Here is an 18,316-nt window from a genome sequence, read left to right on the forward strand (position 1 = left end):
TCTCCTGGGTGGCTGTGAGCTCTGCTTTGGCAGACTAGCACACTGGGTAGAACCGCTGCCCACAGCCCCAGAAACCTGGGTTCGATCCCAACCTGTCACGCTGTTCCTCTGGGGAGGGGGGGGTTCACACGCTCTCCTTGTGACCTGAGTGGAATTCCCCTGGGGCAGTATGACCGCCGGACTTTTGCAGACCAATACCGTAAATGATGACAAGCGTGAAGGGCTGCACTCTGAAAGGTCAAAGTAGGGTAGGACATGTACGGGAAATGGCAGGGAGTGTTGACAGAGGGCCCTTGGGGTCCAAGTTCATAGATCCATGACTATGGCTGTACAGACAGATATGTGATGAAGAGGCAAGTGGGAGATTTGCCTTCATCACCTGTGGAACAGAATAAAAGGAGCTGGAACTTCATGCTACAGCTTTTAAGAAGCATTAGTTCAAAGTTCAAAGTAAAACATTATCAGAGTACATATGTGCCACCATGTACAACCCTGACGTTCTTTTTCCTGAGGGCATACTTAGCAAATCTATAGAACAGTAACTGTAAACAGGATCAATGGACAACAGACTGTGCAAATGCAAACATAAATAAACCGTAATAAACACAACTGCATTATTGCACACAGTTCCATTTGCAATGTGGAGTGGGTGCAGAGGAGATTCACCAGGATGTTGCCTGCGTGGGAACATTTTAGTTGTAGGGAGAGATGGGAAAAACTTGGTTTGTTTTCCCCAGAGCGGAGGAAGTTGACCTGATAGAGAGATATAACTTTGTGAGGGGGATAAATATAGGGTACAGAATCTTTTTTCCCATTGTAGAGTTGTCCAACTAAGAGGACATAAATATAAGGTGAGAGTTAAAGAGTTTACAGAGAATCTGAGAGGGTGTATTTTTCACCCCAGTGGATGGCTGGAATCTGAAATGCACTGTCTGAGGGAGAGGTGGAGGTCGAGATTCTCACAACATTGGAGAAGTATCTAGACAAGCAATCACCAAGGCCAAGGAAGCTACCAACCAAATGCAAGGAAATGGGATTGGGGTAGGTAGGTGCGATGGTCAGCAGGGATGCATTGGGCTGAATGGCCTGTTTCTGAAGTGTATAACTCTATGACTGTACAACTGTGCCCTCTTGGTTCAAGATACATTCAGCCTGTGATGATTGGCTCAATTCTGTTGATTATAATTAAATACAGTAGACAAGAATGTAGACCAAGAGTTTTCAGAAGATATAAAACATAGAGTACCTCTTCAGTCCACAATGTTGTGCAAACTCTTAATTTGCTCAAAGATCATTCTAACCGTTCCCTCCAATATAGGATCATAGACCTCCATTTTCCTTTCATCCATGTATCTATTTGGAGTCTGTTAAACATCCCTATTGTATCAGCCAGCTGAAATATTACTGTAAAATATTGGTTATTCCACAATGGTTTTAAGACGAGATCAAGGAAAAACAATTGGACCACCACTTACCAATACTTCAATGTCAACCATGCAGTTTATGGGTTTCATTTCTTGATCGAATGTAAAGATTTGATAATGTACTGAAAAAAAGTATAATTGGAAATAATGTCAATAAACAAGAATTTGTCAATGCAGTGGGGAAATTTGAAGACGTTTCTTTATTCAGCAGCGTTCTCTCTAATTTTTTTTATAGCTACACAGACCAACCATTGCTCTGAGTAGGAAATTTTTACATGGCCTGAAAACTGCACGCCACTTGGTAATAACACTATATTGTTTAAATTCCGGCTGTGTGGCAATAAAGGCTATGTGTGAGGGAGCATTTCAGTCACTGCGCGGCCCTGCAGCTTAGAGGAACTGTGCTGTTCAGTGAACAGACCTCAGGTTTGCTCATTAATTCATCTGATATCTGCACCTGAGTCACAGTTGTGGGCCCAGAAAGGCACCAAATGCCTTCCCACTGTATTAGAGTCAAAGAGTTATACAACATGGAAAAAACAGGCCCTTCTTCCCAACTGTCCACATCGACCAAGAGTCCCCGTCCAAACGAGTACCATTTGCCAGTGTTTGGCTCATAACTTCCTAAACCTTTCCAATCCATGTGCCTGTCCAACTCTCTTTTAAAAGTTATTACTGTACCTGTCCCAGCCATCTTCCCTGACAGCTCATTCCATATACATACCACTCTCTGAATGGAAAAAGTTGTTTCCCAAGCTCCTCCTAGATCTTTTCCCTCTCAGCTTAAACCTGTGCCCTCAAGTTCTTGATACCCCAAGCCTGGGGAAAAAAAAGAGGACAAGAGAAACAAGACCACTATCTCTTATGAGGATGAAGAAGAGTGTATAAATGCAATACAGAGCTGCGGGTGAGGGAGAGAAATAAGGTAGCTTGATTTCCTGGGGAAAATGTGAGTGGAATCACTCTGGTATACAAAATAGGAAGGCTGAGGATGGACTTGTCACAGAGTGGCTACCACAAGTGGGCCATACCAGGTATTCTCTCATGAGGAGAAATTAAGTAGAATAGGATCATATACCAAAGCATATCTATTTAAGGTGGGTGGAGGAAAATCTAGGGGAGATACTAGCGGTAGCTTTTTTTACATGGAGAACACTAGGTGCATCAAACGCACTGCCTGAGTTGGTGGTAGAGGCTGATGTAATAGGAACCCTTAAAAAAATTCTTGGATAGGCATACGGATGTAAGGAAAATGGAGGTTTATGGACTGTGTAGGTAGGAAGGGTTGTATTGTAAATGGAGTAGGGTTGTATTGGTTGGCATAACGTTATGGGTCAAGCTACTCTAATTTATTAACTATTTATGGTTCTATTACTATTTATTATTTATGGTGCAACTGTAACGAAAACCAGTTTCCCCCGGGATCAATAAAGTATGACTATGACTAATGATTCTGGGAACGAAAGGCTTAATGTATGAGAAGTGTCTGATGTATCTGGACCTGTACTTGAAGGACTTCAGAAGAGTGAGGGAGAAGTCTCATTGAAACCTATTGGATACTGAAAGGCCTGTATAGTTTGGATATGGAGAGATTGTTTCCATTTGTGGGAGAGTCTAGGACCAGAGATCACAGCCTCAGAATAAAAGGATGTCTCTTTAGAACTGAGATGAGGAGGGACTTCCTTAGCCTGAGGTAACGAATCTGTGAAATTTGTTGTCACAGTGGGCTGTGGAGGTCAAGTCATTGCATGTATTTAAAGCCAAGATGGATAGGTTCTGATTGGCAAGGGGAGAAGGTGGAAGAGTGGAGTTGAGAAAAGAAAATTGGCCATGATTCAAAGGCAGAGTAGATTCTTTAGGCTGAATGGCCTAAATATGCTCCTATATCATCTGGCCTTACGGACTTCTAACTGTATACGTCCCTCAATCGCTACACTTCCATGTTGGAAACATCTCAAAATTTACCCTGTCAAGCCCTCTTAAGATATGTTGGTTTGATAACACCACATTCTTCGAATCGAAGTGCCTGTCCAACTCTCTTTTATAAGTTATTATTGTACCTGTCCGAGCCATTTCCTCTGGCAGCTCATTCCATACACACATCACCCTCTGTATGGAAAAAGTTGCCTCCCAAACTCCTCTGTGTTTTTCCGTTTCCCTACACCCTTAACCTGTGTCACTCTCCTGAGCTGCAAAGAATCCAATGGGTCTAATGCCATTACTCGTTGGGGTAGACCTGCGATTGCCCACCCTCTGAAACCAGCGCTCAGTACCATTACGATAAGAATAAACCACGGGTTTACACCTGAAGTTGCCGTGTTACTTACCAGTTTCATTAGGAGCATAAATGGGTTTATCAGTCACTATGTAAATAAAGTAGGGTCGTGATCTCAGCCGGATGGGAGCCTTTCTGGTCACACTGAATGGTGGGGAGAGTTCAGCGACGAGAGTTGTATACTGTGCTCCATGGTTGAAGTTCAGGTGAGCTGTCTCCCCTGGAAGAATCTGGGGAAATAAAGTTGTGTGGAATTGTATTAGTGGTACAACGTATGCCCGTGGAGGCAGATCAATAGCGTAAGGATCCAGGGTCTAATCAGAGATGTGATGTTTAATAGTGCAGCTGCCTCACAACCTCCCAGAGAACCAGGTTCAATCCTGACTTCGGACACAGAGTGTAGTTTGCACATTGTCTCTGTGTGTCATAGAAATGTCGTATCATACAGAGTGGAAACAGGCCTTTTGGCCCTCTGGTCCCTGCTGTCCCCGTGTATCATAGAAATGTCGTATCATACAGAGTGCAAACAGGCCCTTCGGCCCTCTGGTCCCTGCTGTCCCTGTGTGTCATAGAAATGTCGTATCATACAGAGTGCAAACAGGCCCTTTGGCCCTCTGGTCCCTGCCAAGGTTCCCATCTGAGCTGGTCCCATTTTTCTGCATTTAGCCCACAGCCATCTAAAACTTTCCTATCCACACAGTGTCCAAGTATCTCTTAAATATTGTTAATGTACCTACCTCAACAACTTCCTCTGGCAGCTCATTCATTACACTGACCACCCTCTATGTGAAAACGTTGCTCCTCAGGTTCCTATTAAATCTCCCCTCCCACCTTACACCGATGCCCCCGGTTCTAGGTTCCCTAGCCCGGGAAAGTGATTGTGCATTGCCGGTGTATATGCCCCTCATTATTTTGACTGCCTCTCATTCTCCCACACTCCGAGGGTTAAAGTCCCGACCTGCTAAACCTCTCTCCCTAACTCAGAGTGGCTTCCTGCCCCATTCCAATGACTGCAGCTAACCAGCCGCTGTAAATCGCCCCTGAAGGAGCTGGGAGAATTGGTGGGGGTTGTGATAGAGAATATTAGAGGGATGCAACTTGAGCAACGGGACTGATAGATCTGGACGGGTTGAATTGCCTCCTTGGCGTCCGAAAGAAATATGAGGTGCTGAGGCAGGGCTGATTCCAAAGAAGAAAGCCTTTATGAAAGAGGGTGAGCTTCGAGGAGTGGTCTGGAGCTGAGGTTTCTGGAGGGTGCTGTCACCCGTATCAAGGAGGCAGATAAAAACCCCAACAAGGCATGTAGACCCTGCTGAGGGTCTGAGGCTCAAAGAAGAAATTCCCATTTTCAAACAAATATAGTCTTTCAGATCATCTGTGCCTATACTACCTCCTATAATCCAGAAAAAAAAATCTATTTTCTATTTATTGAGAGACACAGTACAGTAACAAGCCCTTTCATTCCAATGAGACCCTGCTGCCCGATTACATCCCTGCGACCAGTTTACTCACTAACCTGCACGTCTTTGGAACGTGAACGGAAAGGGGAGCACCCAGAGAAAACCCATGTGGACACAGGGAGAACGTACAATCGCCTTACTGACAGCGGCAGAACTGAACCCGGGTCGCTGGCACTGTGATAGCATTACGCAAACTGCTTCACTACCATGTCACCCAAGTTGCTCCAGATAACTCGATGTCTCAATGGATCAATCTTGGACAATGAGGGATGAATGGGAGAGGGAAAGAAGGTTGCATTCAAGCACAGGATTGACCGTGCCGAATGGTACAGCAGACACAGAGGGGCCAAATGGACTATTCCTCTTCCTATCTCACCGGCTTGGTTCCATCGTCCAAGATCCCCATCTTCTCAGCTCCCAATGGGCAGGAGATACAGAATCGCGAGGTCCCACACCACCAGATACAAGAACAGCTACTTCCCCTCCAACACACAGTTCCCGAACTGAACTGTGCAGCCCTGACCATTACAACGCGACAGGTAGTGCCATTACCTCCCAGCTCCAGAGAATCAGGATCAAATTCAACCTCTGGGGCCGCCCATGCGTGAAGCTTGCCTGTTCTCTTTGTGACGGTGTGGGTTTCACCTACAGAATGTGCTGCAGTTTCCCCCCACGTCCCTACAACATGCGTGTTGGTTGATTGCCCCAAGTGTAGGCGAGTGGTAGAATCTAGAGGGGAGAGGTAATCAGTGGGCCGGGTGAATGAGAATGCAGGCTGACAGGGCATCAAGGAGAGGTGGGATGGTACAGGTGAGGGTTAGCATGAAGCCAACAGACTAAAAGATGTCCTTTTGGGCTGTGGTAAGGAAGGATTGATGGGGCACGGTATAGAACAGTCCTGATGAAGGGTTTCGTCCCAAAGTGCCAACTGTTTACCCTTTTCCATAGATGCTGCCTGGCCTGCTGAGCTCCTCCCGCATTTTGTGTGTATCGCTCTGATTTCCAGCAACTGCAGATTTTCTCTTGTTTGTCGCAGTACAGAGAATCTTTTGCACTGGAGAGTCCAGAACAGGGAGGAATGCCGAGCAGTACTGGCTAGACCGTACATGGGAGTACTGTGTACAGTTCTGGTCTCTACACTACAGGAAGGGTGAGATTGTACTGGAGAGGGTGTAGTCTGAGAGCAAGGAACGACCTGAAGTTTGGACGTTTTCAACGCTGGGTCAGATTGGAAAGTCAGGATTTGAGTCCAGAGGCAAGGGACGGGCTGGTTCAGCTCACTGCTCTGCTAGTTTTACTCAACTCTGCACTGAACTGAGGCTGTGGTCTGCAACTAATGGGCTCTTGGACTGGCTGCAGTGATGACCGGCTTCGTGACTGTGAACTAACTTTTGTGAACTTCAGTTCTGAATGTTAGTTGCTTACTTTTATTGTTAGCATGATTTGCTTTCTTCCTACACACTGGTTTTTTTTTTTAAATGGTTTCTATGATGTTTCTTTGTTTTTGTGGTTGCCTGTAAAATGATGAATCTCAAGGTTGAGTACAGTATACGTACTTTGTTAATAAATGTACTTCCTGTTGCTTGGATTACAGGACTGGCTACACTGGTTTCTTATGCCTGAAGCAATGGTAATTTACTTTCTGTTACTCGGATTACAGGACTGGCCACACTGGGTTCCTTCTCCCTGAAGCGATGGAGGCTGAGGGCTTGACCTGATAAATGTAAGGTCATGAGAAGCAAGGATAGGATAGGTAGTCAGAATCTTTCTGCCATTGTAAGAGTATTATAAACAAGAGGGTGTGTGTTTAAGTGACAGGATAGAGTTTTAAGGTGGATCTGAAGAGTACGTTTTTCCCACAGAGAGTTGACATAACTCCTTGAATAGTGAAGCACCATGTAAGCTTATTTTTCTTACGTTACATGGTATAACCACACAGAGGGCGGTTGATATATGGGAAGTGCTGCCGGAAGAGGTGGTGTTCATTAAAAACAGGATAAGAGTATATAGCTTAATTGTGCATGGCGTTAAGGGTGAAGAGTCAATGAAATGGAAGAACTATGGCAAGTGTTTACAGAGTGATACAATAGGGGTTACTATAAAAAAAATGGATGTTTCTGACTGAAGAAGAAACCAGCTTTTGGACAACTCTCTGGATCAGAACCCTTACCTGGGCTGGACAGACTTGGACTGTCTCACCTGAAGTGGCAGAGGCTTAGGGGATGGCCTGACAGAGAGCTTGTAAGATTATGAAAAGCAAAGACAGGGTAGATAGTCAGCATCTCTTTCCAAGGGTCCAAGTATCTAATTTCTCTACGTCTCTATCGTTGTCAGAATCAGAATCGAATCACTGACATATGTTGCGAAATTTTATTGTTTTGTGGCAGCAGTACAGTGCAAGATGTCAAAAGATATTATGTTACAATAAGAAACTTAAAAATTGTGCAAAAGAGGAATAGTGAGATTTCTCCTCTCCTGTCTTTTTGCATTCCCCGTTCTCACCCCTTCTCTTCTCCACGCCTGCCTATCACCTCCCTCTGATGCCCCTCCTCCTTCCCTTTCTCCCATTGCCCACTCTCCTCTCCTAACAGATACATTCTTCTTGAGCTCTTTACCTCTTCCATCTATCACCTCCAGCTGCTTCCCCCACCAGCCCCCTCACCCGGTTTGACCTATCACCCGCCAGCCTGCACTCCTTCCCCTCCCCCTTCCACCTTCTTATTCCGATTTCTTCCCGTTTCCTTTCCAGTCCTGAGGACGGGGCACAACCCAAAACTGTTTACTTCCCTCCGTTCATGCTGCCTGACTTGCTGGGTTCCTCCAGCATCTTGTGTGCACTGCTACTGAGACAGTGTGCATCGGTCCATGGAATGATCAGGCATCTGAGGGTGGAGGGAGAGAAGCTGTTCCAGTATTGTTGAGTGTGTGTTTCCAGGTTCCTGTACTCCTCCCTGATGGTTTTTAACGGGAAGAGGGCATGTCCCAGGTGGTGAGGGTCCGTTGCTGGCCAAAGGAAATGTGAGTGTGAATTCCAGCCCATACCCAGAGTAGGATTGATTACCTGTGCGTGGATCATTTCAGTGAAGTTGTTCCTCCCGCTCAGTTCCACGCTGTACGCCCCCGAGAAGGTCCGGGGGACCACTGCCTCCCCCAGTGGCTGCTCAAAGTAGATGGTGACTGTCACATCGGTGACGGACTCAAAGACTTGCAGGGTGATGGTGGTGTCCAGGCCAACATGAACAACACTGGGGGTGGTGATGAGGTACCTGCAGCAGACAGGGTGCCACCACAATGAAGAGATAGGCAGCCGCCCCGGGGCATCAGCAACACCGTACATCACCTCAAACTCTGCCACGCACAAAATGCTGGAGGAACGCAGCAGGTCAGGCAGCAGCTACAGTATGGGAAGTTGATGTTTTGGACCAAAACCCTACATCAGGATTGGAAAGGAAAGGGAGCAGAGGCAGAATAAGGTGTGGGGAGGGGGAGGAGTACACCTGGCACGTGCTAGGTGAGACCAGGTGAAGGGGAAGGTGAGTGCGTAGGGAGGGGGACGGAGTAAGAAGCTGGGCAGAAGAGGGAAAAGGCTAAGAAGAAGAAATCTAACAGGAGAGAGAGTGGACCATGGGAGAAAGGGAAGTAGGACAGCAGGTGAGGAGAAGGGAAGGGGTGAGAGGGTGACCAGGATGGAGAATGGACAAGGAGAGAAGGATGGAGGGAGGAGGGAGAAATTACCACACATCAGAGAAACCAATGATAATGCCATGAGGTTGGCTACACAGAAGGAATATGAGGTGTTGTTCCTCCAATCTGAGTTTGGCCTTAGGGTGGCAGCAGAGAAGGCGTGATGGGAATGGTAAGTTGAATTGCAATAGCTGGTCTGGTGATACTGCCTCTTGCAGCGGAATTAGCGAAGGTGCTCGACCAAATGGTCCCCCAATCTACATCAGGTCTCGCTGATGTCGAGGCAGCCACACCAGGATCCTCTGATCTGTGTTGGGTCTCATCATTTGCATCCATATCCATCTGGGTCATCTCCAACCTGATGGCATCGATTATCTAACTTCTGGTAGTTACTCCCGAAACACTGACTGTTTATACCCCAACATAGATGCTGCCTGATCACCTGATTTCCTCCAGCATTGTGTGTGTCTTGCTCAAGATTTCCGGAATACGCTGAATCTCCTGGGTTTACCAAATACCACAACACCATGGGTGAGCTGACTGTGATAACCCTCCCCAAAACCGTGTGGAGGCAGCTGAGGAAGAAGCTTCCCGTAAGCACCGCGTGCCCAGTTCCATGAAGACTTTGGATAAGGGGACAGGCAGGACAGGATGGGCTTGTATTCCCTAGAAACTGAAGAGTGGCCTGATGAGAGCTGAGACCTATCCGGTAGCTTGTAACCCAGGGATCTCCTGCTATTGCATCTGACTCCACCACCTCTTCCGTCAGCACTTTCCAGATATCAACCACCTTCTGTGCAGTTATACAGTGTAGCATGTAAGAAAAGTAAGATTACATGGTGATTGAATATTGATTGGAGTTACATCAACTCTCTGTGGGAAAAGAACCCTACCCCTTTAAAAGTCCATCCTCTCGCTTCTGACACAGGTAGGGGAGATTGTCAGAATCATGTCCCTGTGCTAGGAGCATCAAGATTTCCATCGTCTGCAGAAGCTCTTTCTTGTGTTAATGGGACACTGCCACTCTGCAGCCGAGTGACTCCACTAATTCTCCCTGCCGCACCCCTTGCATTTAAACGCAACCTCGCCGTTTAAGTGGCATTTAGATAGGCGTGGCTGCGAAGGATATGGTCCTAATGTGGGCAAATGGGATTTGTGTAGATGGGCAAAAATGTTGTCATTGGGATGGAAGCCGAAGTTCACCAGGATGTTTGCTGGATTACAAAGCATGTGGTGTAAGGATATTGCACACACTGGAGTGGCAGAGGCTGAGACGAGACCTGTTAGAGGCATAGATAGGATAGACAGACAGTGTCTTTTTCCCAGGGTGGAAGTATCTAATAATAGGGGGCAGGCATTTAAGGGGAAAGGGGTAAAGTTCAAAAGAGATGTGCGGGGCAGGTCTTTTACACAGAGTAGTGCATGACTAGAGATGGTGGATGCAGATATGATAGAGGCTTTTAGATAGGCAGGGGAAATGGACCATATGTAAACAGAATGGATTAATTTAGTTAGGCATTTAATTGCTAGATTAATTAATTTGATGCAATATTGAGGGCTGAAGGCTCTGCTCCTGTACAGTTCAATGTCTTTTGCAGACTGCATTAGTACATGTCATAGAATTAGCACACAGACTGGCCCTTCAGCCCAACTGGTCCATGCTGGCCCATCTAAGCTAGTCCCATTTGCTTATGTTTGACCCTTAGCCCTCTAAACCTTTCCTTTTCGTGAATCCATCCACATGTATCAGAAACATCGGCAGTTCCCCTTCAGAAAGGTTAAATGACTCTGACTGGGGCCTTTCTGAGAGCTGAAATCATATTCAGACTCCTCAGCCACTTTTCCAGCTCCAAAGCAACCGTACGACAGCAGGGCTCAGGGGGGATACTTACGAAGGTTTCTGCTCGGTAACAGCCAGGAGCCAACAGGCAAGGAGAATCATCAGTGGTCTCATATCTGAAGGGTTTCCTCCAGCAGCGATCGGCTCTCAGTGACCAGTTCCGGTGGAAGGTGGGGAGCTTGGTGAGTGAGAGCTGGTGGTCAGTTACTCATTAATACTGTCCTTGCCTGATGTTGCAATGCTTCTGGTCTGTTTAACCGCTCTTCACTCACAGAGCTGTGCGAGTGCGGAACAAGCTGCCTGCAGGAGTGATAGATGCGGGCTCAGCGGCAACTTTTAAAAGAAGTTTGGATAGGTACAAGGATAGGAGGGGTTTGCAGGGTTATGGTCCAGATGTCGGTAGACAGGACTAGCCGGAAGATTAGGTTGGTATGCACTAGATGGGCTGAAGGGCTCTTTCTGTGCTCTAGTACACTTGGGAAGAGGGATCAGTAGGTCCGTCACTTGACCCCATCTATTCATGTTCCATGTTAAGATCTTGGCAGTCAAATGACAAGTTCCTAACTCTGTAGATAATGTGAGACCAAGTGGGATTGTGAGTAGATATGAAGGTATAAAGTTGCTTCTGGAGGATCGATACCCCATGGAAACAGCCCCTTAGACCCAACTTGAGCATGCTCTGTACATTTAGAAGTCACAGAGTGTAAGACAATAATTGCCCTTCAGGTCCACTTTAAACCTTTCCTCTCTCACCTTAAACCTATTCCTTCTGGTCCTAGAGTAGAGTCACAGCACAGAGTCATAGAGCACTAGAGCACAGAAACAGGCCCTTCAGCCCATCTGGCCCCTGCCGAACAATTAATTGCCTGCCCCTTTGACCTGAACCCGTAACATAGCCCTCCATTCCCTTCCCACCCATGTACTTATCCAAATTTCTCTTAAATGCTGAAATCAACCCTCACCCTACATCTACCTCTTGTGCCGGCAGCTCATTCCACACTCTCACACCTCTTCTGAATGAAGAAGTTCCTTTTCATGTTCCCTTAAACATGTCACCTTTCACCCTTAATCCATGACCTCTAGTTCTATCTCATCCAACTTCAGTAGATAACACTTCTTTGCATTTGCTCTATCTATATACTCCTCATTATTTTGTATACTTGCATCAAATCATTCTCCAGTGCTCCAGGAAATAAAGTCCTAACCTGTTCAACTTTTTCTTATAACTCATGTCTTCAAGTCCTGGTAACATCTCATTAAAAGGAGCCCCAGTGAGATAAAAGGGAGTGCAGGAATCTGCACTGGGTGACCTTCTGATCTCAGGTAGCAGATTATCAGAGTTTTACTGTAGCTCATTTACAGTGAGACAAAGTAGTACAGAATATGAGTCTGCAGTTCAATCTCCAGCCACCAGATGGTGCTGACGTACTTTGTTGGCCCTTACCTTGGCTCTGTGGCAGCAACACCTACTTGTATTTACATAGTGCCTTTCACTTGGAGAGCCGTCACAAGGCACTTTGCTAAGGAATGATGGTATGGCGGAAGAGGGAGAGGGGATAATTCAAGATATTGGATTAGATGAGTGTATGGCAGGGAAGGGCAAATATCCAGAGGATTACAAATACCTGGGGATACAAATTGACAATAAACTGGACTGGTCTAAGAACACTGAGGCTGTCTACAAGAAGGGTCAGAGCCGTCTCTATTTCCTGAGGAGACCGAGGTCCTTTAACATCTGCCGGACGATGCTGGGGATGTTCTACGAGTCTGTGGTGGCCAGTGCTATCATGTTTGCTGTTGTGTGCTGGGGCAGCAGGCTGAGGGTAGCAGACGTCAACAGAATCAACAAACTCATTCGTAAGGCCAGTGATGTTCTGGGGATGGAACTGGACTCTCTCACGGTGGTGTCTGAAAAGTGGATGCTGTCTAAGTTGCATGCCATCTTGGACAATGTCTCCCATCCACTACATAATGTACTGGGTGAGCACAGGAGTACATTCAGCCAGAGACTCATTCCACCGAGATGCAACACAGAGCGTCATAGGAAGTCATTCCTGCCTGTGGCCATCAAAATTTACAACTCCTCCCTTGGAGGGTCAGACACCCCAAGCCGATAGGCTGGTCCTGGACTTATTTCATAATTTCCTGGCACAATTTACATATCACTATTTAACTATTTATGGTCCTATTACTATTTATTATTTATGGTACAACTGTAATGAAAACCAGTTTCCCCTGGGATCAATAAAGTATGACTATGACTATGACTATGACTATGTCTATAAAAGAGTGGACGGTGAGGAAGAGAGTTGCTCAGGTTGAGAACCTGCCATAGGCACTATTGGCTGAAATCGCTGAGCTGAGCATCGATGAGAGACAGTCAGTGAGGGACGGCAGAGGAGGTACGTCCCCACCAAGGTGAAACTCGAGATCTAGAGACCCTAGTACAGAAAGGAAGAGGCAAGGTGGGGAACACAAGGGAAAGGCAGAGCTTCACACTGAACAGAAGGTGCATAAAAAGCAAAGTAGGAAAAATACTGGCTAATCTTAAGGAAAATGTTTGCTGAATAATAATAGGTCAAGAGGACAACAAATTCAAATGGCAGAAGACCCATTTCGGAGCTTGTGCCATGCAAAGAGGAAGGTTTAAGGTAGAAATGTATTATCAAATGGGCTTTAGGGAAGAGTGATCATACTATCAAAGATTTTACATGGCGATGAAGGTGATGCGTGGGGGAAGACTAGTAATTAGTTCAGAGTCAGAACAACACAGAGGAAGGGAAGGAGAGGATTATAGAGGGAGAAGCGTAGGAAGAGGAGGTTCTAGAGGGTAGGACATAGGAGGGGGTTAAAGAAGGTGGAATGTAGGGGAAGGGGTTACCAAGGAAGGGGTTAATGGGGATGAGGGGTTTACAGAGGGTGGGGTGTTGAGGGGTAAATCAAGGGAGGGTTTTAGGGCAAGGAAAGGTTGCAGTGTGGATTGTAGGGGAGAAGAGGGGATTACAGAGAGTGGGGTGTAAGTGGAAGAGGGTATAAATGAGTGAGGGGATATAGAGAAGGAGGGAGTTACAGAGGGTGGAGTGTGGGGACTGGAGTGGGCCTATAGAGGGTATCGTCAAGAGTATGAGTGGGTTACGGAGGTGCTGTAGGAGGAAGAGTTTACAGAATGGGGTGTAGAGGGAGGAGGGAGTACAGATCGTGAGCTATAGGTGAAGGAGGGTGTTAATGAGTGAGGGGTGCAGGGGAGGAAGGGGTTACAGAAGGTGCAGTGAAGGAATGGAGAGGGTGACTGAGGGCGGGAGTTATAGAGGAAGGGATTAGAAGGTGGAGGATATTACCAAGGGCGGGGTGTACGGGAGTAGTGGTTACAGAGGAAGAGATTAGGAGGAGAAGGAGGGGGTTACCAAGGGAGGAGTTGTTTACAGACAAGGGGGATTGGGGGAGGAGAGGGTAACAGAGGTTGAGATGAGGGGAGGGGGGTTACAAAGGTTGAGGTGTAGGGGAGGAGCGGGTAACTGAAGTTGAGATGGGGAGGAAGGGTTGCAGGGGTTGAGCTGTAGGGGAGGAGAAGGTTGCAGAGGTTGAATTGTAGGGAGAGGATGGGTGTTACAGAGGTAAAGGGTTAGGAGAAGGAGAGGTTTACAGAGGGTGGAGTGTGGGGACTGGAGTGGGCTTACAGAGGGTGTTGTCAAGAGTAGGAGTGGGTTACAGAGGTGTTGTAGGAGGAGGAAGAGTTGTTGGGTATAGAGGAAGTGATTCATGGAAAGGAGGGGTACAGAGAGGGAATGTGTCAGGGGAGGAAGGTTTACCACAGGAGGGGTGTAGTGAGGGGAGGAGGTTACAGAGGGAGGGGTGGAGGCGAGATTAGATTAGATTAGATTATGAGGACACTCAGTCCTCGTTTATTGCCATTTAGAAATGCAGAGGGTGGGATATAGAGAGAGGAGGAGATAACCAGGGGAGGAGTGTAGTGACAGCAGTTCGTTGGCAGTGGAAGGGTGCAGGGAAGCAGGAAGAGGTTACGGAGATCTGAAGGAACTGGATTCCAGCATCCAGATTGTTCTGAAATTCACTTGCCCCTCGCCCATGTCTCATCCCCAGTCACCCCTCCCACCCCCAGAAACCTGGCTTTCAAAAATCCATCCTATTGTCTGACACGGAGGCACAAAGGTCAGACCGGGGTGATCCTCATCCCTGAGAGGGCGTTTGGGGTGGGGGGTGGGGGTCGAAACTGATCAGCTAGCAAGGGGCATACACCACGAATGCTCAGGCCCCAGGGAATGCTGGGGAGCAGAGGCACCTTGAATGACATCCAAAGGTCCCTGAAGGTGACAGCACGGGTGACTGGGTGGTGACAGAGCCACTCACTACGCTGGCCTTCATTTGCCAAGAGCACAACAGCGGGCAGGTCTTGGTACAACTTATAAAACATTGGTAGAGTCACGGCTGGAGTACTGTGTGCAGCTCTGGTCATCAGACTATAGGAATGGCGACCCTTTCTACACACCTGCTGCTGTACGTATAAAATCCTAAAGGGATTGGACAGGCTAGATGCAGGAAGATTGTTCCCGATGTTGGGGAAGTCCAGAATGAGGGGTCACAGTTTGAGGATAAAGGGGAAGCCTTTTAGGACCGAGATGAGGAAAAACTTCTTCATACAGAGAGTGGAGAATCTGTGGAATTCTCTGCCACAGGAAACAGTTGAGGCCAGTTCATTGGCTATATTTAAGAGGAAGTTAGATATGGCCCTTGTGGCTAAAGGGATCAGGGGGTATGGAGAGAAGGCAGGTACAGGGTTCTGAGTTGGATGATCAGCCATGATCATACTGAATGGCGGTGCAGGCTCGAAGGGCTGAATGGCCTACTCCTGCACCTATTTTCTATGTTTCTATCCTGCATAGAGGAAAGTTCACATCCACAGATGCACTGGGCTGTCCGCACCACTCTCTGCAGTGCCCTGTGACTGAGGGAAGTACAGTTCCCATACCAGGCGGAGACACAGCCAGTCAGGATGCTCTCCCTGCAGAAAGTCCTGAGGATTTGGGGACTCATGCCAAACTTCGTCAGCCGCCTGAGGTGAAAGAGGCGCTGTCGTGCTTTTTTCACCACACAGCCATTGTGTACAGCCCAGGTGAGATCCTTGGTGATGTGTATACTGAGGAACTTGAAACTACTCACGCTCTCACTACAGTCCCATTGTTGTCAATGGGGGCAAGCCTCCCCCTGTTCCTCCTGTAATCCACGATCAGCTCCTTCATTTTCTTGACATTGAGGAAAAGGTTGTTTTCTTGGCACCACTGTGTCAGGACATTGACTTCTCCTCTGCAGGCTGTCTCATCATTGTTGGAGATAGGCCTTATCATTGTCATGTCATCTGAAAATCTGCATACACCTTCTGCTTAGTAATATCAGATGTACTCACTTCTGCCCCCTGACATTCTCAAATTCTGGCATACTGCTAGTGTCTTCCACAATGAAGACTGACAAAAAATACTTATCAAGTTCATCTGCTATTCCTTTGTCCCTCCAGCATCATTTTCCAGTGGTCCAAAATCCACCCACGCCTCTGGAACAAAAAAAGGTTTGGTATCCTCTTTAATATATTGGACATCTTACCTTCATATTTCATCTTTTCTCTCCTTTTGACATTTTTAGTTGCCTTCTGTTGTTTTTTAAAAGCTCTCTGATCCTCTACTTTCCCACTAACTTTTGCTATATTATATGCTCTCTCCTTTCCTTGTATGCTGTCCTTGACTTCCCTTCTCAGCCATGGTTGCCATATTCTCCCTTTAGAAAATTTGTTAACCTTTGGGATGTATCTTTCCTGCACCTTCTGAATTGCTTCCAGAAACACCAGCCATTACTGCTCTGCATCATCCTCGCTAGTGTCCCCTTGCAATCAACTTTGGCCAGCTCCTCTCTAATGCCTCTGCAGATCCCATTGTTTCACTGTACTAATGATACATCTGACTTTATCTTCTCCCTCTCAAACAGCAGGGTGAACTCTATCATATTTTGATCACTGACTCCTAAGGGTTCCTTTACCTTACACTCCCTAATCAAATCAGGGTCATTACACAACACCCAATGCAGAATGCCTCTTCCATTGTGGGCTCACCTACAAACTGCTCTGAAAACTCATCTCATAGGTATTCTAGAAATTCCCTGTTTTGGGATCCAACTTGATTTCCCTAACATATCTGATTTTTGAAATCGCCACATAACTATTGTAACATTGTCCTTTTTACATGTTTTTTTTCTATCTATTTCTATATAATTTGCATCCACATCCTGGCGACAGTTTGGAAGTCTGTATTTGACTCCTATCATTTTTTTAAAACTCTACCCACAAGGGTTCTACATCTGATCCTATGTTATCCCTTTTTAAGGATTTGATTTCACTTTTTATCGAAAGAGCCACCCCACCCCCTCTGCCTACCCGCCTGCCCTTTCAATACAACGTATATCCTTGGACGTTAAGCTCCCAACTATAATCTTCTTTCAGCCAATACTGAGTGATGCTCACAACATCATATCTGCTAATCCCTAAATGCACTGCAAAATCAGCTACTTTATTCGATATTTTGCGTGCATTCAAACATAACACCTTCAGTATTGTATTCACCTTTTTTTAATTCTGCCCCCATGCTACACTTCAAATCATTCCACTGACTGCACCTATCATCTGCCTTTTCTTCCTTAAAGTCTCACTACACACTGCATCTACTTGTATAAACAATTATTCCGACCTCAGCCCGAGCACTCCAGTTCCCATCCACCTGCCAAATCAATTTAAGCCCTCCCCACAGCTCCCCTACACTTGCCCACAAAGATATTCATCCATCTGGGGTTCAGGTGTAACCCTTCCTTTTTGTACGGGTCATATCTCATCCAAAAGTGATCCCAATGACCCAGAAACCTAAAACCCTGTCTTCTACACCAGTTCCTCAACCGTGCATTCATATGGCAAGTCACCCTGTTCCTTCCCTCACTGGCACGTGACAGAGGCAGCAATCCAGAGATTACTACTGGAGTTGCTGCTTCTCAACTTTCTACTAAACTCCCTGTATCCTCTCTTTAGGACCTCCTCCCTTTTCCTACGTATACCGTTGGTACCAGTATGTACCACGACTTCAGGCTGCTCACCCTCCCCCTTTAAGATATCGTGGACCCGACCTGAGACATCACTGACCCTGGCACCTGGGAGGCTACATACCATGCAGGTAACGTACCCAAAATGATGGAGGAACTCAGTAGGCAGCAACTATGGAAAAGAGTAAACTGTCAACCTTTTGGGCCAAGACCCTTCATCAGGACTGGAAAAAAAAAGATGAGCAGTTAAAGAAAGAAGGTATGGGGGAAGGGAGGAAGTGTAAGGTGGTAGGTGATAGGTGAAACCAGGAGGGAGAGGGGTGAAGTAAAGAGCTGGGAAGTTGATAGGTGAAAGAAAGGTCTGGAGAAGGGGGAATCTAACAAGAGAGGACAGAAGACCATGGAAGGGAAGGGGAAGGAGCACCAAATGGAGGAGATGGGCGCATAAGGAGATAAGGTGAGAGAGGGAATGGGAATGGGGAACAGTGAAGGAAAAGGGTGGGAGATTACCGGAAGTTCATGAAATCGAGGTTCATGCCAT

The 18,316-nt window shown here is 46.7% G+C and overlaps 1 protein-coding gene across 1 annotated transcript in view; it reads right to left on the bottom strand.

Annotated features, from left to right (window-relative positions):
• The window catches only part of LOC134346711 (complement C3-like), a 74,212-nt gene extending 63,334 nt beyond the window's left edge, over positions 1-10,878 (bottom strand). Inside the window, exons 1-4 of the mRNA XM_063048267.1 lie at positions 10,736-10,878; positions 8,221-8,425; positions 3,752-3,929; positions 1,476-1,546 (exon numbers count right to left, since the gene is read on the bottom strand). Coding sequence (XP_062904337.1) covers positions 1,476-1,546; positions 3,752-3,929; positions 8,221-8,425; positions 10,736-10,797 — 516 coding nt within the window. The 5' untranslated portion in view covers positions 10,798-10,878. The remainder of the gene's footprint in view (positions 1-1,475; positions 1,547-3,751; positions 3,930-8,220; positions 8,426-10,735) is intronic.
• Positions 10,879-18,316: the final 7,438 nt, after the last annotated feature.

This window comes from Mobula hypostoma, chromosome 5 (assembly GCF_963921235.1).
Source record: "Mobula hypostoma chromosome 5, sMobHyp1.1, whole genome shotgun sequence".
NCBI classification, from domain to species: domain Eukaryota; kingdom Metazoa; phylum Chordata; class Chondrichthyes; order Myliobatiformes; family Myliobatidae; genus Mobula; species Mobula hypostoma.